Source organism: Notamacropus eugenii, chromosome 2 (assembly GCF_028372415.1).
Source record: "Notamacropus eugenii isolate mMacEug1 chromosome 2, mMacEug1.pri_v2, whole genome shotgun sequence".
Classification (NCBI taxonomy): Eukaryota; Metazoa; Chordata; class Mammalia; order Diprotodontia; family Macropodidae; genus Notamacropus; species Notamacropus eugenii.
In genome coordinates, this window is record NC_092873.1 from 233117518 (window position 1) to 233140717 (window position 23200).

The 23200-nt window shown below is 37.2% G+C and overlaps 1 protein-coding gene across 19 annotated transcripts in view; it reads left to right on the forward strand.

Moving 5' to 3' along the window:
- Nucleotides 1-23200, forward strand: part of LOC140526901 (utrophin-like) — a 558532-nt gene that overhangs the window by 529602 nt on the left and 5730 nt on the right. For all 19 annotated transcript variants that reach the window (XM_072643530.1, XM_072643537.1, XM_072643532.1 and 16 more), the window contains 5 exons: nucleotides 5450-5515; nucleotides 11148-11306; nucleotides 11773-11998; nucleotides 13649-13733; nucleotides 15673-15765. In XM_072643530.1, coding sequence (XP_072499631.1) covers nucleotides 5450-5515; nucleotides 11148-11306; nucleotides 11773-11998; nucleotides 13649-13733; nucleotides 15673-15765 — 629 coding nt within the window. The remainder of the gene's footprint in view (nucleotides 1-5449; nucleotides 5516-11147; nucleotides 11307-11772; nucleotides 11999-13648; nucleotides 13734-15672; nucleotides 15766-23200) is intronic.

Genomic DNA, 23200 nt, shown 5'->3' on the forward strand with positions numbered 1-23200 from the left:
CTTTTCTGAGCCTTCTTCCATTTCCTACATACACCCACTCACTTGGTGACCGTCATCTCCTAGGAGTTCATTTTAATCTCTATGAAATTGACTCCAACGCCCATATTGTAGTGGTAGGCTCTCTTCCCAAGTTCTGGTCCCAAATTGTCTTCTGGATATTTGAAGCTGAATGCCCTTTAGATATCTCAAACCCATGCCATCCAAATACCCAAAAGAGAACTCATGTTCACATGATTTGTTCTGAACTTCTTTACATTTATAAACAGTACCACTTATAGGTTTCTAGGTTCACAGCCTTGACACTATATCCTGTCATTACCCCATGTCCATCAGTTGTCCCATCTTGTTTCTGTCTCCTCACACCTCTTCCATAGCCACCTCCTCATCACTGGCTCATCTATTAACTACACCACGATCTCTTTCTGGATCTGTGATAATATCCTAATTGCTGTATCTGCCTCAAGTCTTTTCCACTTCACTCCATCGCCTACTCAGCTTCCATAGTTGTTTTCTTAAAGCATAGGTCTGGCCATGTCACCCCTCCTCTCAAACTGCAGTGATTCTCTTTTGCCCCTAGGATCAAATAGAAGCTTGTCTATTTGGTATTTAAAGCTTTTCACAACTTGACCACAATATTGCTTTACCAGCTTTACTACTCATTCCTCTCCTCCATGCCCTCTGTGGTCTAGCTTTGATAGCCATTAAGCCATTTTGCAAACATGACACTTCATTTGTACCTCTGCCTTTGCATTGGCTGTCCCTCATGTCCAGAATTCTATTTCCTGCCCTTTGCAGGAATGTCCACTATTCTTTGTGACTCCAGTGCCACATGCTGCCTGACACCTTTCCCTTTTCCCTAGCTCCCTCACAAGGTTGCCCTGTATCTGCCTCAGTTGGATTATATACCTTCCTTTATATGTATATGGAGTCTTCTCTTTAAAATGTGGACTCCTTGAGGACATGGACTCCCACCTTCTGCTTTTTTTTGCTCATGCAGTGCCTAGCACAGCAGCACATGGTAGATGCCTAATTAATGCTTCTTCATGAATTGATGAATTAGGCAATACTAAGCTAAAATCTAGGCCAATTTTATGGTATTGCATTGATCCACCATTCAAGAAGTCCTGTCAGAAATGAAAATGAGGTTAGTCTAGCACAACCTGTTCTTGATGAAGTGATTTGGCTCTTGGTTATAATCTGTAACTGAAGTCAAGCTCACTGCTCTGTAATTTATAGACTCTACTTTCTTAATTTTTTTTTTAATTTGAAAATGGGGACATTTTCCCTCTTACAGGCCTATAGCATCTCTCCTATTTTCTATGGTCTTTTGAAAATAACCGACAATTCAGCAATTACATTTGCCAGTTCTCTCAGTCCTCTGTGAAATCATATGTCTGATCCTGATTACTTGAACTCGTTCTTATCATACCTTCCAGCATGAATAGTATTCTTCTCCATTCTTTTGACCCATTATAGCTATAAATGTCCTTCTTGTCCTTAACATTCATCTCCAGTCTCAGTTAATCTGGGTTTTAACACAGTTTACAGAACATTGTCCTTTTACTGCTGTGGCTCTGCTCTCAGCGGAACCATGTATGGAGGTGAAAGGGGGATTCCTCATTTCCCCAGGAGGGCCCAATTTACATCTTCTAATCTTCCGAAATAAAAAGATTTGAGAACCTCACCATAGAACTCTACTGCTACATGTTGGAGAAGTCTCTGGGCTAGGGGTTCTACTGCATGCTTTAGACTAACCAGTATTGAAAAGAAGGTTAAAGCTGTTATCATCAAGAATTTTTAGGGCCTCTTTATTTAATGTTGTTTAATCCCTTCAGGAGTAAGTGACCCTTGATGACCCTATTTGGGGTTTTCTTGGCAAAGATATTGGAGTGATTTGCCATTTCCTTCTCCAGCTTATTTTACAGATGAGGAAACTGAGGCAAACAGAGTTAAGTGACTTGCATAGGGTCACACAGTTAATAAATGTCTGAGGCTGGATTTGAATTTAGGTCTTCCTGACTGTGGGTATAGTACTCTGTCCATTGCACCACCTACCTACCCCCTTATTGAATTACCTTGAATGATACACCCAGCAAAGAATAACGGGATTGTTTTAGTCATTACTCAAGTACCTGAGATCATTTTTATTTTCTCCAATATGATTTCCTATCCTAATTCAGTTATCCCATAAATAAATGTTGGCACATAGCAAATGTTTTATACATTATATACACATTATATACATTTATACATTATACATACAGTATAATGTATATATACATTATGCATTATATATGCAGTATGCCCCAAATGTATTAGACCATTTAAGCTATTAAACCTGAAGCATAAATTCGCACTTTGACTTTGGGGATTTTGTGCATATCTGTGTATGTGCCACATGTATCTGTACAGGTATTAAATAAGGGAAGTGTTAAAACGCGCAGAGGAGGGATTCCATGTGTCTTATTAGAAATAATACCAGTTAATACTAGCTTTCATTTATTTAACACTTTAAAATTTACAAGAGGCTTAACATAATTATCTCATTTGTTCCTTATTATAAGCCTGCCTAAGATTTAATACTATATTCCCATAACCTGTGAGTAATTATTCACCCCCAGTCAACAAACAACCTGACCTTAGAGAAATTCAGTAGTTTTTCTGCAGTCCCAGAAATAGTATGTATTAGAGGCAGCAGAATTGGAAGCCACATGCCATCTCACAGTACATACAGAACTTTTTCTATGATATCATACTATGATTCTGTGCTCCTTCACACAAGAAGAAGGAATTGCTCTCTAGTGAAGAGCAGACTGGTTTCTTAATATACTAACTACATAACTAAGTGTGATTCACAGAACTTCCCATGAAGCTCAATGGAGGGTGCTTTAAAACATTTAGGAAACAAGGAAAATTTCAGACAGTGGGTCGGTCATACATTTTATACAATTCATTCTGCTCCGCAAGGTGGTACAGATGGAAAATGTAAGCGGCTTCAAGAAGGGTTACATACTTGGTTCCATATATTAGCCATGTAAGTGTTGATGGAATGTTAGGGTCCATAACAGGGTTGTGGAGGAGGTTGGGGATGTCAGGTCTCCATCTCTAAAAGTGGGGATTATGATGATCCTTTCCTATGGAACATTCCATGGGGCTATGACTGGAAGAAAAAGCATTTATTAAGTGCTTAGTTCCAGCTGCTGTGCCAAGTCCTGGGAAAACAAAAAGCAAAAAGAGCCCTCAAGGTGCTTACATCCTAAAGAAATGTAAAAGACAACATGGATAGGGGAGCTGGAGCCAGGGAAGGGTGTGCTGATTTGGCAAGTTGAGGGATAGTGAATTGATGTATCAGACACTCATTTAACATGCCTCTGCTCCAGAAACAGTGATACTTTTGCTTTGATTACTTCACTCAGAGAAAGAGAGGGGGAAGGATTGAGGGAAAGAATTTGCTCTTTCTCTGTCACCTGAGACTAGGTTCCAAATATCCCTAGGATTAGGAGTCTGTGGTCAGACTGAATCATGGGGTAAGATTTGACTATTGGGATGATTATGAACTTTGTCTATGCTCACCTAGTTCATAAGCACAGAGCTCCAGAAGGATGTGCTGTACTATATTTCATGATTAACGCTAGGCTGTAAGAATGAGAAGACCTGGGTTTTAGACCTTACCATTAATTATATATAGCCTTAGGCAAGTCGCTTGAATTCTGGGCTTCTGTTGCCTCACTGTGAAATGAAAGAGCTGGTCTGATGAGCTACAAGGCCCTTTTTGGCTCTAACAATTTATGATCCTGTAACTTTTCTTATGCTGCAAAGTAATTTAATATATAAGATATTTGAGATTTCACCTTGAGCTCAAAATTATTTGGCAAAAACCTGCCTATTATTGATTCATGGACAGCTAGGTGGCTCAATGGTTCAAGCACTAGGCTTGGAAGCAGCCCCAGACATTTACTGCCCTGTGCCCATTAACCCTATTTGCTTGTTTCCTCATCTGTAAAATGAGCTGGATAAGGAAATGGCAAAGATACTCTAGTACCTTTGGCAAGAAAACCCCAAAATAGTCATGAAGAGTCATACATGACTAAAAAAACTCAACAACAACATACATGGTCCATCTGGAAGGCTTCACGAAAATGGGTTTGCATTAAACCTTAAAGTTTAACATTTGCTACACTTGTGCTCTTTTATACTTCTCCTACAGGTAAAATCATTGGGAGTCTTGATAGCATCATCCAGTCATAGCCACCAAATTCTAAAAAAAACTTTTACTCTAAAAAATTCTTCCAAATCTATAGCCTAGTGACAAACTCTCATCTTTGGGGGTCTCTGTTCTCAGGCCCTGTATCACCCACACACTGAACAGGTGCCCTGAACCACTGACTGTTGTTGACTGACATCTTCAGAATGGCATCTTCCAGCTCATCTGTTAGCACCAGCAGTAATTCCTTTTGTTCCTTCTGTGTTTTTCCAAGTGCATTGAGATACCCAGGTACATTCACATTGGCAAGCATTTCATATCACCAGATAACTTTTCTGCATTTTCTGTTGAAGTAGCCGGCATATTTATAAGGCTGTGAGGTTTGCAGAGCCCTTTACAAACTTCATCTCAGTTCATCCTCAGTCACCCTGGTGAGTAGGTGCTGTTATTATCCCCATTTTACAGGTAAAAGCGTTGAATGCCCTACGAATTCCTGCATTGTTCACTTCTACTGGCACAATTCTATTGGGAAGACGATGGCCATCTTCTTCTTTTCTTCTGTCATGGGGATTTTAATGTAGTCACTATGTTGTTCTAAGATTGAAACTCACTGGCTGCTGAGCAGACAAACCCAAGGCATCTTGAATTCATGGGAAATTAACCACATGTTCAGAGTCAGATAATCCAAACATACCTGCAACTTTCCAGTCATCTTCCGTACCCATAGCACTGGACTTTTAGGCCATAACTATCCTGTCATCATATGGGTCCCCATGGGCTAGCTAGACTTAGGAGGTCATTACTGTTTTCCTCACATCTATAATTATCCAACTCTGTTTCTCATCCTTCCTCTAGAACTCTACTCAGCTTTTTCAGTGGTTTAACTCACGTACAACTTTGTAGTAATTTAACTCCAAAGAGTAGGAATACGTGTTGATTATGATCCCTTTTAAAAGAGTGTTAACTGACATTTATATAGAGCTTTCAGGGTTAAAAAAAAGTACTTTACATGAATTGTCTCTCTTGATCCAATACAACTCTAGGAATATCCTTAAGCATTTCAAAAATGTGTTACAGTCTTGCTATTTTAACAGCCCAGGATTAGAAATTTATTTTATGTGAATCACAAGTAATTTTGAAATTTTGCCTTTTATTGTGGGTAATAAGAACCACTCTACTCAGTGAATGTAAAAGGAGCTTAATTTTCTTAACCCCTGTTTTAATGCCCTCATTCTTACTTTTCAGACTGGCACATGCGGAAGGAGCAGTTGGCTCCGTCCTCACAGAAGACAGTTCTGTCATAAAAAATGAGTAAGTAAATCATGTAATTAGAGCTGCTGGGAAAGGCTATTTCATTTGATTATGGCTGTCTGAAGTAATCTCCATTGATTGTGGCTCTGAATTTTGATCCCAATCAAAGTAGATAAGTGGGGTTGCTAAAAAAAAAAAAGTCTGCATAAATTTTATGCTTTTGAACCATAATAGGATAAATTGCCTACATTTATTTATTTGATATGCCGTTTATGCTAAATGAAATACCTTACATTTGTCAACATTTCTGCCTAAAGAAATCAGGTTACTTCAGTTAGAATAAAAGGCAGACTCATTCCACTTATCTGCTCTTTCTTATTTGGCCCCATTAATTTAAGAAATGTCATCAGGTGATTGTATGTGCATTCCTATAACAACTCAGACTTGTATTTTCTCCAAATTTCATGCCCTTTAATAACGCATGTCCCACATAGGTAGTTAACTTGGACATACCTCTTCCATACTGCAAGCTTCTCTTACCCACTAAGAAATGGAAAAGCTACATTGTTGTTAGAATGAGGGATGTTTACATAAGAAAGATAATTTAAAAAATTTTCCTGCCTTCCCCATTACTTGGATTTTAGATGGTCTTTCTTTTGGTCTTTTCTCCCCCATCCCACCTACCCCCAAAACAACATCCTCATTAATTAAAGCTCTTGAACATGAGAGATGCTCAGAAAAGACCTGAATTGCAGTTATATAGTTTCCCTTCATTGGCTTGGAAGAACTTGCAACTTCAGTGCTCTTTGAGGTTGGAGCTTATAAAGAAGTCATAAAGCTGACAGCTATTCCTAAAATGTATTTTACTGACACTGAAATGTTTGACAGCAATAGAAATTGATATACACTCTGAGCCTTGAACACAACATTCCACCCAATAGCTGTTTAAATTTTTTAGAATCTCAGTGATATGACATGAAATGTCCAGAAACTCCTGACTAGCTTTTAGTCACAAGAATAATTTAAGATAGTATAACATCAATTTATGTCATGATTCATTCACCAATAACAGGTCTTTTTCTTTCTGTGAAAATATAATGTAGTTAATTTTTGTTATATTCTTTGTTGCTTAGCATTTCCAAAACTATCAATTCTTTTCTTTGAAAAAATTTACGTGGTGTAAAGAAAATATTGAGATTTCTCTGTAGTCTACAATGCTCTGTATTCTTTCACTCCTTTATCCTGAAGTATCTATCTGTTTACAATCAGTCTACCAGCTTCTCAGAACAAACATCAGATTTAATAAAAAGCTGGAAGAAAGAATAATTGTGAGGAAAAAGATGTGGCACACAATTGAAACAATTCAGTCTTGAACAAATTAAAGAATATTGATGATGAAAACTGGGAAATTGATAGCAGTAATTATATTAATCACCAGCTCTAATAATTTTATGCAGAAATTTAACCAATCTAAGTCAATTATCTTAACAAGGAGACCTAAAAAGCATCTTAGTCAGCAAACATTTTACTTTCTTGCTAGAAAAGAAAGGTGGCAGGTAGTGATTTAGAACATAAACTTATCTTTCACATCTGATTAAGAGGAATGATGGATGATTATTGAACAATACCACGTTGTAAAGCAGAGAACATCCATGGAGGGTAAAACCAGTTTTTAATAAGTTAGATTAGAAAGTGAAGTCATCCTGAGAGTATTTAAGGATGCAAAGAAGAAGAGAGTGAAGAAGAAAAAGATAAATGGAAGAGATCCATAAACATTTTTATAGTAAACTGTTTTCATCGTGAATGACAATAGAGCCACCTCAGTTGAACTCTGATATCAAAGTCTCAGATGTACTTTTAGGGGAGGCAGAGATGGCACTTAAAGAACAATGATTGGAAAAACCACCTTACTGGACCAAGTATACAGAGGAAATCCATGGGAGACAACATAATTATAAGATCATTAAAGGACAGATTCACATGGTATATGAAGAAATGGAAAATGCATGGCAAAATTAGCAAACCTTAATACCTAAAAAAAGCTGATGAAAAGAACATCAAAAACTTCCAGTTTATTTTCCCATCTATACCAAATATATATTCACAAATCAAGGGCATCCTTGGTGAGAGTATTAGTTAAGCAGGTGTTCACAAGTGACTAAAAGATGTAAAGAATTTGAGATTTCACAGTACTTGTTTGTTGATTGTGAAAAAACATTTGCTTCAACAGAGCAAAATATTCCTTAAAGTCTTACTCCAAACATATATCATAGGAGCTGTCTCTCATACATCATACATATAGCATTCAAGACTCCTTGAAACTATAAAGACAGAAATAATCCAGTTGAACAACCATCTGACCATAAACATTAGCTAAGCCATGCATAAAATAGGAAGAGGTATGCTTACCAAAGGTATTTGTCACTGAAATGGAGTTCCAGTGTAGCATCTACTCCCAAAAGGGATTCCCTGTAAAAAGTGAGGACCTCTAGATATACTTGTTTGCATATAACATTATGCCATTTGCATCAAGTCCTGAAAATTTCCTGCAGAAATATCTATATCCATGTACGTGACAATCAGTTCAGGAGTCGACTCTGATCATCCATATAGGATAGACCAAGTAGATGAAGAATATTTATTTTCCTGATTGACATGCAGGTGTAAGAACATCCTATAGAGCAGGGCTTCTTAAGCTTTTTCCACTCGTGACCCCTTTTTGTGTTTCGGCAGAGCTTGTTGGCAGCGCGTGGCATGCCAGTATGCTCAGTGCAACGTTCTCATGCTTTGTGCTCAGAACCAAGGCTACAGTGAAGTTGCACTGCCAGAAACACCTTGGATTCATCACGTGGTTGATTTTTAATTAATTTTTTGGTCATTGTGCGTTCAGAAACCTTTTACAGTTGCCAAACTTTTCATAACCCCATATGGGTTCGCTACCCACAGTTTAAGTAGTGCTGCAATAGAGCTTGTCTGTCAGCATATATTCCTGGGACGAGGTAATGAATTCAGCCCAGAATTCAACACAGGCTAGTTGCCTTCAGGAAATTACAAAACTCCTTTAATGACTGCAAACTTGTTGTAGAAATAAAAGACCACTTTTGAAATAGCAATAGTCTATTGACAGTGGTATATGACTCTGAGATATGGAACACAACTCTTCAAAGAATTGAAAATGAATGAGTATCAAAGAGAGGTCAATGAAAATGTGTCTAATGAGTATGAACATGCTGCAGCATAATACCAGTAAGAAACTTCAAAGAACAGGAGGAATGAAAGATAACATTAGAGAAATATATCACAGGAAAAGAAGATGGGTCAATCAGGTGATGACAGTCAGGAATGATCAGTGGTCAGACCTAGTGCTCTTCTAGTCTTCTCCTAAAGTTGGGAGAAAGCAAGAAAGGCCTTTAGCATGTTTTGTAAACCCTGCTATGGTGACCTTATAGGAAGACTTGGATAGCAGTTGCTCAGAATTGGTCAACGAGTAGATTCAAGGAAACATTCGAAATCTATAAAATTCCAGATCCTTTTAAATATTTGAGTACTTATACATTGAGATAGTGGAATGAATGACTTCTTATAACATACACTATACACTCTTTGGGGTTTTCAAAAATACCATTAACATTGGCATTGTTATGTGTCCAAAGAACTCCATATTCCAAATACATTCCTATCCTCTGCTGGATCTCTAGCCCCGCTGATGTACTACCTTGAACAATACAAAAAGGGATACCCACCAACATTTACTGATGTCTTCCTGTAAATTCTGCACAGGTGATCTACTTAACATCCTGAGGTTCTTCTATTTTGACACAGTGGATATTAATAAAGCATAATCTAGCAAGCTATACCTCATAGAAAACATTCTGACAAACATGCACCTATTTGCCACTATATAGAACTATATGGTCATTGTTCTTCTGAACTTTTTGGGGTTTCAGCAGCAAATGATTTTCTACAGCATAATAGCTACAGTCCTCAGGCACCATTTGATCTTAACTTTCTACCTTCTTCTCACCTTGGACCCAGTTGCAAAATCCTTTATCTTCCTTTTGAGAAAAAATTTAAAAATTAATTTGATTCATTTTATTGGCTTAACAGAGGCATATACAAGTATTCAAGCCAAAACAAATATATTAAATGATTCTGTTGGAATTTCACCTATTCACCACTGTTGCTTTTTATTTTTTATTTATAAGTGACAGCACAATGTGCTTATCTTTCTCTTGTTTTTTTAAGTTTCATTGGTATTTTTTTTTAATTTTCCAATCTGCTACAGCCCCCATTAAATCCTTTTAATAAGAAAAAAGCAATTACCTTTGATTTTCTTTCCAAAGTAACGAGATGAAAATTTGCTCAGATCCCTTCAAGAAGAATTTCTTGTTTGCTCTAGTTATTCAAAGAAAATATTGCATGAGAGGTGGAGGAGGGGTATTTGACTTTTGTTTCAGTATGGAATTAAGTATTATTACTTTGTACTTGGCAAATTTTTGTCTAGGTTTAATCAGTCATCTTTCCCTTCTTGTTCTCCTCTCTTCTTGCCAACTTTTCCATCCTCACTGGCAGTGTAACGCTGGGCTAGATTTGCCATCAAGCAAGCTGGGTTTCATGACATTAACTGCACCTAGGGACAAGTTGCTTAACCTCCCAAAGTCTTAATTTTTTCATCTGGAATACTTGGAACACCTACCTCCTAAAGGACTACATCAGCATTATCACCGTTATCATCATAGTGATTCCCTCTTTCTCTAAAGTCCTCTTCTTCCTCATCCGTTGATCCACCAAGGAACATACAGCCTCGTGGGGAGAGGACATAACTTAGATAGCACAGAATTGCTGCCCCTAATAAAGGTGCTTGAGCCTTTAATTGTAAATTAGAGAAGACAAAGAACTTAGAGTAATTACCTAAGAAAGATACATTAAAATTATTAACTTCCTGCGTAGCTGCTAAAGTAACCTTCCAAAAGCATAGATCTGACCATGTGAATCCTTGCTTTCAGTGATATTCAGTAGCTCCCTATGACTTCTAAGTAATTTTAACCTGTGAAGTAAAAATTGAGGCCTTCTCATAGTGAATTAAACAGTATAATTTTTTAAACTCAAATTAAAAATATAAACACATGAAATTGATAAATAGGATTATTTCTCTTCGCTTTTATTTGTGCTAAATTTTTAGTGGGAGATAACCAATTAAAATCAAAATTCCCAACCCTGTAAAAAAACCAAACCAAACCCTACAAAGCTATCATCCTCTTAAGTTTTGAAATAAAAATACTGTCTCAAAATCAACCTTTTCTCCTTTGTATTTTTATCCTCCTTTCAGAAATCATCTTTTTGTTCTTTTTACTTGTAACAGCATCCATTATCATATTGTAATTGTTTAGAACTGCATGCCCTGAAAGAGAGATTTTTTTAATCTTATCTGTATGTAAGACAGATCATCTGTTCATTTTGAATTTTTAAGACATGTCTCCTAGAATAAAATAATCCAGAAAACATAGATATGTTTAGTTACATGTATACTTCCTGCTTTGTGAATTTGTTCTTAGTCCTTCAGAGGAGAATTACAGGGGAAGTTAGACTTCAAGGCAAACGTGGCCAAACTGTCAGATTGATCATCCTTGTTTAATCTTTATAGCCAACACACTTACATGAGCTTCTGCTTTTGTTGCTTTTGTTACCCTAGAGAGGATGAGCATGTCCTCATTAACCAGTTTTCTCAGGCTCTGAGAGAAGAGCCCTCTACAAGTCAGCTTCAGAGTCCAATGCAGATCTTGGCGTCTGTGGAAGGAAGAGAAAGGGAAGAACTGAAGCTGACCATTGCCAGACTGGAGGAAGAACAAAGGTAGGTACACCTGGCAGAGGATAAATCTTCCCAGTGGGAAGGAGTTTAAGAAAACCAAACAAACAAAAAACAGTCTTTCAGTACCTTGGACTTAAATCATGAACCCGAGGCCTATTTCCTGTTCTTGTTCACCTAACACAAGAAATTAGTATTAGGCAATGAGACCGGTTTTGTAGGGAAGAGTCATACTGGGAAGTTGACTGCTGCTTATGGTGCCATCTTTAGGTGAAATTATGAAGCTGCATACAGAACAAGATGGTTTGCTCAAAACAGCACTTGTGTTCCATGGTTTTCATTTAATTCAAATATATGGTTGGAAGCCAGGCCATCTCGGCATGAGCTCTCTGGGACCCGTAGGCATATTTAATTGACAAGATTTGTAGAATTAGGAAGCAAGTAATAAGACAACTTATATACACTAGTACCAAATGAAATTCCTTTTCATCTTTCCCTGTTTCCATGTTAGAAAACTCCAAGAGCAATATGACCAGTTAAAGGAACAGCACCTTGAATCAACACTGAGCACCCCCAATGTACCTCCTCATCCCACTGCTAAACACTCTGAGCTCATAGCAGAAGCAAAGCTCCTCAGGGAGCACAAAGGTCGACTGGAGGCCAGAATGCAGGTTTTGGAGGATCATAATAAACAGCTGGAGTGTCAGCTCTGGAGACTCCGAGAGCTGCTTGAACAGGTATGGCATGCAACCTCCTGGCTCCCAGAAGATAGACAACCCTTGTCTGCGTAAAACAATTTTACTTTGACTTTCAAAAATGTATTTAAAATGCCTTTGAGATCCCTTTCACTAAATGAACTCATGCATAGTGTATTCAACAGAGGAAATACTGACGATTTCTATATTGTTTCTGAAAGAATAACGAGAAGGGAGTTTGTATGGATCGTTCATTTGTGGCTGGCTGGCAAATGAGGAAATTGGGTCATTCTTGAGGCAGCTAGGTGGTGCGATGGTTAGAGCAATGGACCTGGAGGGAACAAGAACTGAGCCCAAATCCTAACTCATACCCTTTACTAGCTGTGTGACCCTGGGCAAGTCATTTTACCTCTGCCTCAATTGTCTTTTCTGTAAAATAAGGAAAGCAGCCATCTCCCAGGGCTGTTGCAAGCATCAAATGAAATGATAATTGTAAAATACTTAGTACAATCCCTGTGCTATAGAGATGCTCACTGTTACTCTTATTGCTGTCATATGCAAAGTGGAGATCGTATTAATACCTGTTTCCCAGAGTGGTTGTGAAGAGTGAATGGGATAATGTATGCACAGTTCTTAATGCAGTTCCTGGAATGTTGTTGTTGTTGAGTCATTAAGTTGTATCCAGTTGTTTGTGACCCCATGTAAGGTTTTCTTGGCAAAAATACTGGAGTCATTTGCCATTTCCTTCTCCAGCTCATTTTACAGATGAGAAAACTGAGGCAAACAGGGTTAAGTGATTTGCCCAGGGTCACACAGCAAGTAAGTTATCTGAAGCTGGATTTGAACTCAGGTCCTTCTGATTCCAGGGCTGGGCCACTTTCCACTACACCACCGAGTTACCCAAGGCAGCCATTATAGTAGGTGCTATTTGAGTGGTAACTGCAGTGATGACCACGATGATGAGGGTGGTGTTGCAGCACAAAAAGGCCTTCCAGTCCTAAATTGAAACCTGGATCTTAAGCATGCCTCCCTCACCCTCACCCCCAATCTCACAGCCCATTTTATAGATAAGAAAACTGAAGCCCCCAGAGGTGAATTGATGTACTCAAAGTCAAACAGTAAGCAGTAGAATCAGGATTTCAGTCCACATTCTCTGACTTCAAATCCAGTACTTTTTTCTCCATGGTGTTGTGAGACCTGGTTTCAGTTCTGCCTGTGACGTACCTCATGTTACCTTGGGCAAATTCTCTTCAAACTTTTGGTGTATAAAATAATGTTTGCAGTATCTGTCTCACAGAGTTGTGAGGAAAGTGCTGTATGAAAAGGAGGAGGGCTGAAGATTCCTTACTATTGGAAGACTTTTCTACACTATAGACACCTGGGATACAAAAGAACTGCGTGGTCCTTCCCTATCCATATGCTGTTTATTTGGGGAACAAGACAATATCATGTTGAGACTAAGGAAGACTAAGATGGACTGACATAAAAAAGGCTAAGGAAAAAAAACCCACGACAATTCTATGATGCTAATTATTAGGTTTTGTAGGTGAGTTTAGCACTCTCAAAATGAGTTTCAAAAATTAGGACTGAGGTTTGTAGTCATTTATTTTAAAATTTTCAGTGATGAGATTTTTAAAAAATTATATTGCTTTATTCTCTGAATCATGGGTGGTATTTTGGAATCTCTTGTAGACTGAACCATTTCCAAGGATCAATGAAGAAACCCCTCCATCATCACAAGATTCATCACTGGGCAATGACAGCTCTGTGCCAATAGGTTGGTGTTATCACAGTTCCTCCTAAAAGAGGGTTAGGGGTTGGTGCACCAGTTGATGAGTGGATAAATATGGAAAATGATGATTTAACATAGTTGGTATATATTGGCGACTTTAGGTAAGAGAATTTTTGTACATTCTAAAGTAAACAGAAATCTCATGTAACAATGCAGAAAAAAATAAGATGTTGGTTTTGACAGTCTGTTGTAGGCTTGCTTGTAGCATGTAGCCAGTTTCCTTTGAGCATCCACCCTGAATTTCTGTCAGTGTTTCAAGGTGCGTTCCCTATGTCTATGGAGACAAAATAATCGCTCTTATTTTGTCGTTTAACTTTCTGCAAGAATGGACCTTTGAGCCCTAGGCAACTGCTTGAGGGGAAAAAAAACAACACGAATGTCTGAGATTGGTGACTTAATACATGTGTGTCTCTGAGCTAGTGACTTATTAGCTCAGGCAGTAATGGATAGAGTGCCAACCTATAATAAGAAAAACCTGAATTCAGACCTGGCCTCAGATATTTACTGGCTGTATGACCTTAGGCAAGTCACTTAACCTCCATTTACCTCAGGTTCCTCAACCTCCCTGCCAGGGTTGTTGAGTGGATCAAATGAGATAATATTTGTAAAACACTTAGCCCAGTATCTAGCATATAGTAGTTATATCTAAGTGCTATATATACATATATGTAGCACTTTTGGACTAGCTGCCTCTGAGGGCCTTTCCTGCTCTAGATGTGTAAGTAGTATAGGAAAAGTTGAGATACATCTGTGATTTTGTCTTATACTCTGTGGTTCATGTACTCACTAGGCATTTTTCTCCATGCCTGCCTGCAGCCAGTTAGTTGGTGAACGTATAGTCAAAATACTGGCCACGTTGTAGGTTTATTCGCTTGACAGGCCAGTTAGAACTTGCTGGAGAGCTGACCTTGAGCCATCCTAGGTCACCGTGTCAGTAGTGGGTGCAATTGATCTTGGAAGAGAGTAAGAAAGGAAGTCTGAATGACCTGTTCCCAATTTTGGAATATCTCTGTAAATCATGACTACTTGTGGGTGTTCAGGAATGTCATCTTTGTATAGAAAAAGGCAATCCCTACCTCCCAAAAGGTATCACACTTAAAGGCTATTAGAATTTAAAATGTACCCATATTCAGAGTATTACAAATAGCAGTATAATGTAGTAGGAAAGACATTAACCAGTGCTTAAAATCATCTGCTTATTTTATTGGTTTTTTCTTTACCTTAAAAGAAGAGCTAATGAAAGAACTTTATTATTTTAAATATTTACTTTTTAAAAATGAATATTAAATACTTTACAGAATGGGCCTAAATTTTATGGAAAATATAAGCTGGGGATGAAAAGAGGTAGAAAAGTTAAGAAAAGAGATTAAGAGGTAGAATGGTCTTTGCATATGAGAAAGTATTTCAAAGTAAGTAAAATAATCAATTTGTGACTCCTAAGTGGAATCTCCTCCAGCTAATTTTCATTTTCTCCTAGTACACAGTTTCATGGAGCAAATTTCTACATTTGATGAACATTCATACAAAAATTTATACCAGATTTCTCTTGAAATCTGTAAATTCTCATTTTATCTCCCAGAACTGCCAGTTCTCAGTGAGAAATATCTTAGCAGTGAACCCTCATAGTGATCTAGTGCTTTCTACCCAAGTTGTTGGTTGGCTAATTGGTTGGGTTGTTTTCCTTTCTTTTCGAAGAAGGCCAAAATGACATCACGAAAAAGGGAAATTTCTGTGAGTCTGACTGTGACTGAGCAGACCAATATGAGCTCGGAATGCTCTGCCACAGGTTGGGCACAGAGAGTCTGTGTGAATATTTGGGGTACCCAAGTCAGGTCAAACTGGAAGGTTGAATAGAGGTTCATTTCAGAATGTATATTATCCCTTTTTCTCTGTATTAAATTCACTGTGTCCCTGGTTGTCATAGATGAAGATGACTCGTTGGACCCACCTCAAAGTATCAGCAGACAGCTGGCAGATGTTATGGAACAAATCCACAATACCTTTCCAGGATGTTCCTGTAAGTTGAGGATCATTATTTTTCCTTTCTTTGTTTCCCACGTCCTCCCCCTCTCTCTTTTCTTTATTAAGATAACAAAAAGCAATATTGAAAACAAGACTAAATATTATTTAGGAACAAGTCACAAACACATTATATTGACATTGGAAAGCCAAAACTTTAACCTTGATAAAATCACAGCACCAATGTGGAATGACAACATAATCCTATACTTCTTGAGTTTATTTCGTACACTCTGCAGATGGCAAAATGAAGCCAGATAGAATCGTAGATAGGTTTTTAGGGAAAAAAATGTCTTCCTTAATATATCCTATATTAAGGAAACCACACTCTTTCAAAGAGGAGTTTTTAGTAATATGGCAAAGGAGAGAACAAGATTCTAATGGAATTTTCTTTACAGTTCAGAAATTCCTCCCTTTTAGCATCCTGGGTGTAACCATCAGATGCAGCTGCAGAAAGTGTTTGTGTTTTTTACGACCTGTCCTGTCTTGTTTTTTGGTTTTATTTTTCCTATTTCTATTCCTTTTTCTCCTGTTGCACTGAAATGGAACCATTTTGGTGCAAAGCACTGATGTTGAGTATCACAAGTTTAAGTCTCATCGGAAAAAGACAGCACTTGGGCAAATGAATGACAAGAAAGAATCCAAGGGAAAAATTTTCAGTGTTTCTTATTAATTGTATTTGAAAAGTCTAGAAAGTAACTAATCAGAAATTAATTCAAATATTTAGTGAAGATGATTTCTTTGAAACCAATCTCAGTTTTTCATCTTACTCTGCGCAAGTCACTTAAAAAAAAAAAAATCTCTATTTGCCTCAGTTTCCTCCCCTGTAAAATGAGGGCAATAACAGCACCTAGCTTGCAAGGTGGTCATGAGGATCAAATGCAATAACATTGGTAAAGTGCTTAAGCCAGTGTCTGGCACAGAGCAAGCACTACATGACCATTAGCTCTTATTGACTCCTCTGGACTAGACCAACATGAGATGCTGAGAAAGAGGGCTGACCTTGGAGTCAGAAGACAAGGGCTCCAAACTCTTTCTTCTTTACTTTCTGGCCCTGTCCCCCATGGGCATATTCTGAAACATAAGTTTCCTCACCATTAAAATGGGGTAATAATATTTTTTAGAAGAGGCCTAAGCCTCTGTCTCCACCCCAGAATTTCCCTTGAGGACAATTCCTGAAATTCTAGCTATTGGCTAAATATTATTTGTTGACCCTCCTTGAACTCAGAATGTCAGAAAGTTATCTGACGAAAAACCTTTACCTCTCCTAACTTCTCTTCCGGAATCATAGATTTAGAGAATTGGAGGGGCCCTCAACTGGCATCTATTCCAATGCTTATAAAAAGCATTCCCTCCTATAACATATCTGACAACCAACCACTGCTTGAATATTTCCAAAAAGGGAGAATCTACCACCTGTCAGGCAGTCAGTTCTATTTTTGGACCACTCTATTTGTTAGGAAATTTTTCATAACTTCAAGCATACCTTTGGCCATTTCTCTGTACTGTTCCTGGTTCTGTCCTTTAGGGTCAAGCAAAACAATTCTAACCTTTATTTCACAGCATAGTCCTTCAGATACTTGAAAGTAGTTTTTATGTCTCCTTTGATTCTTCTCCATGCTAGATATTCCGAGTTCTTTCAGCCAATCAGGTTTCAGTCAATAAGGGTGCAGGTACCACTATCTTTGTTGATGGCCTCACAGCCCTCCTGTCACCAGGTTCAATGCCTTGGAATTCTCTGACACTTTCCTTTTTTCCCCACCCACTAGGACATGTTTTGTCCTTTCTTTTTACCTTGGCAACATCCTTTCATTTACATGACCTTTGTTACTGTCCTGATTCAGGTATTTTTACCTCTTGCCTGTGCTATTCTAATAGCTTACTAACTGGTCTCTGTGCTTCACCCTTCTCCAATTCATTTTTTTTCAATACTGTCAAAACAGTCTTTTTTAATATACCAGTCACTCCCTTGGTCAGAGAGCTTCTGTATTTCTTTATTGTCTCCAAGATACTCATTTTCTCAGCATTTAAGATTGCATTCTGACTTTAGTCTAACTTTCTAGCTGTATTTATACAGTTCATCTTTGAACATTCTACATTGTGCCCATTCTCTTGCCTTTGTACATGCTGCACCCCATAGCTGCAGTTGTACTTGCTCCCCATTTTTACCTGTTGTAATCCCATTCTTCCTTCAAGATCCACATCCTTGATGACAGAGACTGTCATTTCTTTTAATCTTTGTATCTCTAGCACCTAAATTAGTTTCCTATCAGTGAGTGGTCAGTTGAACCATGGACCTTAGGGGGGTTATTGTGAGGAAAACACTATAAATTGTAAAAGTATAGAAACTTGAGTTATTATATAAAACAAAAATACCGTGTTTCTCCCTTTTCTGTCTAGTAAACACCCTCCTAGATTAGACAGAATACATTATCGGACATGTAAAAATCTGTCATTTCTTAGAAAAAGACAGCATAGAAGAGTGAAAATTTAATTTTGAAAGGTAAACTCACCTGTTATCTAATCATAAATGTCAAAGATTTCTTTTGTAGTACCACAAGTACAGAAAAAATATGGCCATCAAAAAAGATGTATGTGATCCCTTTCACGGTAGTTAGATGGAATCCTGGGATTCAGCTTTTCATACTCTACTGAACCCTATTAAAACATTCTCTTTATCTCCAACATAGCCTTTCTTTGGCTTTGAAGAAGCTTATAAAAGAAAGCATATATTTTCTAAATTAGTTTCCTAATGGGGAAACACACACAAACACATACACCACATAGATAACACAGCATTTTGTTTGATTGTTTGCTAAAGAAATTAAGTTCAAGGTCATCTACCACAACCAATTTACACTGATTTTAAAGGTTGTGTGGGTTTTTGTAGTCATTATATCAATTACAATAGAAAATAAACCAAATTTGTTACACTAATACATTTTTAGTGCTTATGCCTTAGGAATTTGAATTATTTAATGACTGGTTGAAATTTTAGTACAATCCGTCCACTAAATGACACGATGATTTACATAAATTCATATCTCCTAATTAGGATAGATTCCATTTATGTAGTGCTTAATGTTTACAGAGCATTTTATATGCATGATCTCAGTGAATCTTTACAACCACCATGTGAGTTAAGAAATCTGAGTGTTATTATCACCATCTTTCAGATGTAGAAATTAGAGTTTCAAAGTGGAGAAGGGGGGCTTGCCCTAGTTCGCAGACCTAATACTAAAACCTCAAAGTTATAAACCTCAGTTGAGGGCTCCTTTTTACAGTACCCAACTAATATCATCTGTACCAAACAAAGTTCATAAATCTAATCCTTATAGAATATATAATGGCCATTGTGAAAAAAGTGAGTTGGCAGTGTGTATTTAATGGGAAGTCCAAGAGTGTCTAGCTTTTATGTGAATAAAAATACATAGTTAAAATTTCCATCATCATGGTAAATCAACCTCATTCTCTGGAAGTTCATCTGTAGAAATTAATAGCTAAACGATATGCTTTGACTTCTGAGTATTTTTAGCACTATAGACTTGTAACCTAATAAAGGAGATTTTCATTAAAATCCAAAATGGAACATAACCATATAATTATAAGCCTAGAAAAGATCCTGAAGATTAAATTTGCCCATTACTTATGGAATGGAGTCTTGATAGTACCATAACCCATGTTCTCAGATTTAAAAAAAAAAGAAAAGAAAGAAAAAAATGCAATTTTCAACAGCCCTACGTTATTCAAGTTACCCTTGGACTGGACTCAGTATCCTGTTGACTTGTAGCACATCTTCAGAATGCCTGGAATGTATTAATGGATTTCAACTTCTGGGACTTCTCAATCTGAGGCTCACTCCTTTATACTGGCAATACGTGGAGGCATTACAGCTGCAAAATTGCAGCCCTTCAGGATTATTCCAGTACTCTATGGGTGATGTTAATCACAGACATTTACTGGTGTAAAGAGCCGAAATACAGTCTGTTTATGAGCTGCACATTCTGCAAATGTTGAAAAGTGGACAGTATTAAATGTAATTACTGAACTTCTTTTGGGGTTTATTTTTACCCTCTTGGCATATGCTTTCCTTATGTTACATTAATTAACTGGCCTTTGGGAAGGAACAATTCTTTAGCTAACTTGGTTCAAGCTTTTTTGCAGTTATTTGGGAAATGGAAAAACAAATTCATGTGGTAAAAATAAAATTCCCCTTGGAAGAAATTAACTCTAACTATAAAAATGTTCATTGATTGAATTTTCTGATGGTATATTTCTTAACCAAAAAAAGCTAAAAGAGACTATTTTAATTACTTGAAAATTAGTTTTGCATAAAATTTTGCAGCTTGTATATAGAAAAGAAAACTGTCAATTATGGGGAAAAATATTTGCATCAAATATCTATGTTAAGATTCTGATAAGCAGCATATGTAGGGACTTAATACAGATATATAACACCCCTGTAGATCAGTGGTAAAAGAATATGAACAAGCAGTTCTAAAAAGAAGAAATGTAAACTATTAACAACCTTGGGTATGTTTGTAGGCAGCTGGGAGGGAAGGAATCATTAAATAAGATTATATAAGAAAACAGAAAAGGAGATAGAGAGTGCACATATGTTAAATTCCACATTACTATTCTCTCAAATATACTAACCTCCCAGTTTTCTCAATCCACTCACCTCCATGATTTAACTCCTCCAGTCTACCTCTTCTCCACACCAAAACAGTCACAGCCTTGACCTTGCCATCACTGACAGATTTTCCATTGAAGAACTCTGAAATTCCTTTCAATGATCACCATCTCTGAAAATTTCTCCCACTTTGTACATATTTGGCATATGTATGATTGATTGCCCTATCATAATATAAGCTTCTTTAATCAGAAACTGTTTAGCTTTTGTTTTTATGTCTTTAGCCCCTAACACAGTACCTGGCACATAGTAGGTGCTTAGTAAGTATTTGCTGGCTTCATATATTTAAAGACACTTCTCTGATAGTGCTCCTATCACTGTCATCAACAGTAAACATTTATTGCTTATCCAATCTGAATAAAGTAGATTTAGTTTTCCAATGGCATTTTAAAGGAATTACATATTTCTTGAACAAGCATTTTATAAAGTCATCATTGACCTCTCTGGAAGATTTTTCCAACAAGCAAAACTGGCACTCTTCTAAAATAAGACCAGTCCCTATAGCAGCTATAACTAACAAGAGCTTGGAAACAGTATGTGACTAGTATAGCTTGAATTCATTTTTATATTCATCTTGAATTTTCATCCCTTTTGTGAATTAAAAGTTAATAGTAGCACATGTCAGTTACTACTCTGAACTGAGCTGGAAATCTTTATTTTAAAAGTTTTCTATATTTATAAGTTACATAAATTAGATGAATGACTACTTTGACATGAAATATTTTTGATGCACCTGCGTCTGGGTACATTTACCAGTCACTTGAGCATTCTTGTCCTTTGGAAAGCTAACTCCACAGATCCTGAATATATCCTGTATCTATTGCCTTTATACGGTTCTTTGTGCCTTCTCAACATTTACTGTTCTTTTTATTTAGAAAATTTCATATTATATCTGTCTTATTACTTTGTTTAATAATTTCCTCATTAGGAAGATAGCATTATTATATTTTGACCACAAATATAGGTTAAAATTTTAAAAGATGTTCATACTTGTTGTATCCTATTATACTAATTCAGAGATGTTCCAATATCAGTCTTTTATTTAATAGATTTAGTACTGTACTTACAAAACTTCTTGATTGTAGAAATTTGTAAAAATACCATATCATAACAGAGGGAAAAAACTACCTTAACTCAGTTTGATTCTACACATGAGTCAAATCTGACAGCCAGTCCCATAGTCTCAGGGTGTTAAAAAACAAAAACAAAAACAAAAACAAGGCTCAGGATTAACCAGGTGGGGAAATTTCAAGGAAATAGCACAGTGGGGAGGGAGCAGCTAGGTAGTACAGTGGATAGAGCACCAGTGCAAGAGTCAGGAGGACCTGAGTTCAAATCTCACCTCAGACACTTGACACTCACTGGTTGTGTGACCTTAGGCAAGTCACAATCCCAATTGCCTCATCATGGGTCATCTCCAGTCATCCTGATGAATATCTGGTCACTGGATTCAGATGGCTCTGGAGGAGAAGTGAGGCTGGTGACCTACATAGCCGTCTCTCACTCAAAAGAAAGTCAAGTTCTAGTCATGTCATCATTTCTCTGATGGCATGGTCTTCTTCAGCAACGAAGGATGAACACACACACACACACACACGCCCCATTGAATTTTAGAATGGGAATAATTTCTTCTTAGTGTTGTTGCTGGTTCACTCACTTGTGAACTTGCTTAACCTGTTTTAATGAATGGATTTTTAAAGTTAAAAATCAATTCTTGTTTTCCCTTCCCCTACTATTTTAATGAGGTAGAGCCTGAGCAATGAATGAAGCATGCTAAGTATTTTACTGGTGGATTGACAAAAAAATGCCTTTTTATTATTGTGCCTGCTGACTTGTTCTGACTGGGTCTGGATATATTTATATGTTGGTGACAGTCATCCAAAACTAAAATTCTAGTCAGTTCATTCATTTCCCTCCTTCCTTTTTAAAAAATAAATTTCTATAAGCTACATACAGGTAAAGCAACCAATATATCCTACTGATTGAGAAATGATGATATAGAGCAAAATGGATTGAATTATAGATTTGGCTAATTAATATGCTTCTTTGTCACTTGTAATGAAAACATAGCTTTATCACCCAAGAAACCACATGACAATCCATTATTATGCTTCAGTACATATGCTACTACTCCCTAAGGCAGAGAAGAATTTGAGAACTGGTCTCAATCAGTAAAACCGAGGTTTAAGTCTTGTCTCAGACATATACTGATCATATGATGTCAGCATATGACATCACACTGAGTGTGACAGGGAAAATCAATCTCTTAGTGCCTCCGGATAACTCTCTTAAGACTGTAAGGAGCAAAGTGTTCATTTGAATTAGTATAGGAATCCAACGTTCAAGTCAGTCACAGATTTAGCCTCTATCATCCACCTTCATACCCTGCCCCCAAGGTGTAGTTGAGGCTTGTTTGAAAGTATACTCATTTGGGGAGGAGGGGGGTGTGTGCAAGACCACCAGAAACTAGGGGAATTGTTATTTTATTGATACAAGAACACTTAAATTAACTCCCTGGACCTGATAGAACTAGACTCATTTTGGCCTAAGAAGAGGATGGAATAAAATGTAGAGAAATTTTTAAACATCTAGGATGAATGATGAGGAGTTTGTTAAACTGCCTCAATCTCAGTAAAAGTAGAAAGACAAGTTATCTGTTGTTAAGTGGGAAAGGGTGGAATAATGCCGTAGTTGGGGGCTCAGGAAGAGAAGAGGTTATGCTGCCCACCATGTGAACAAA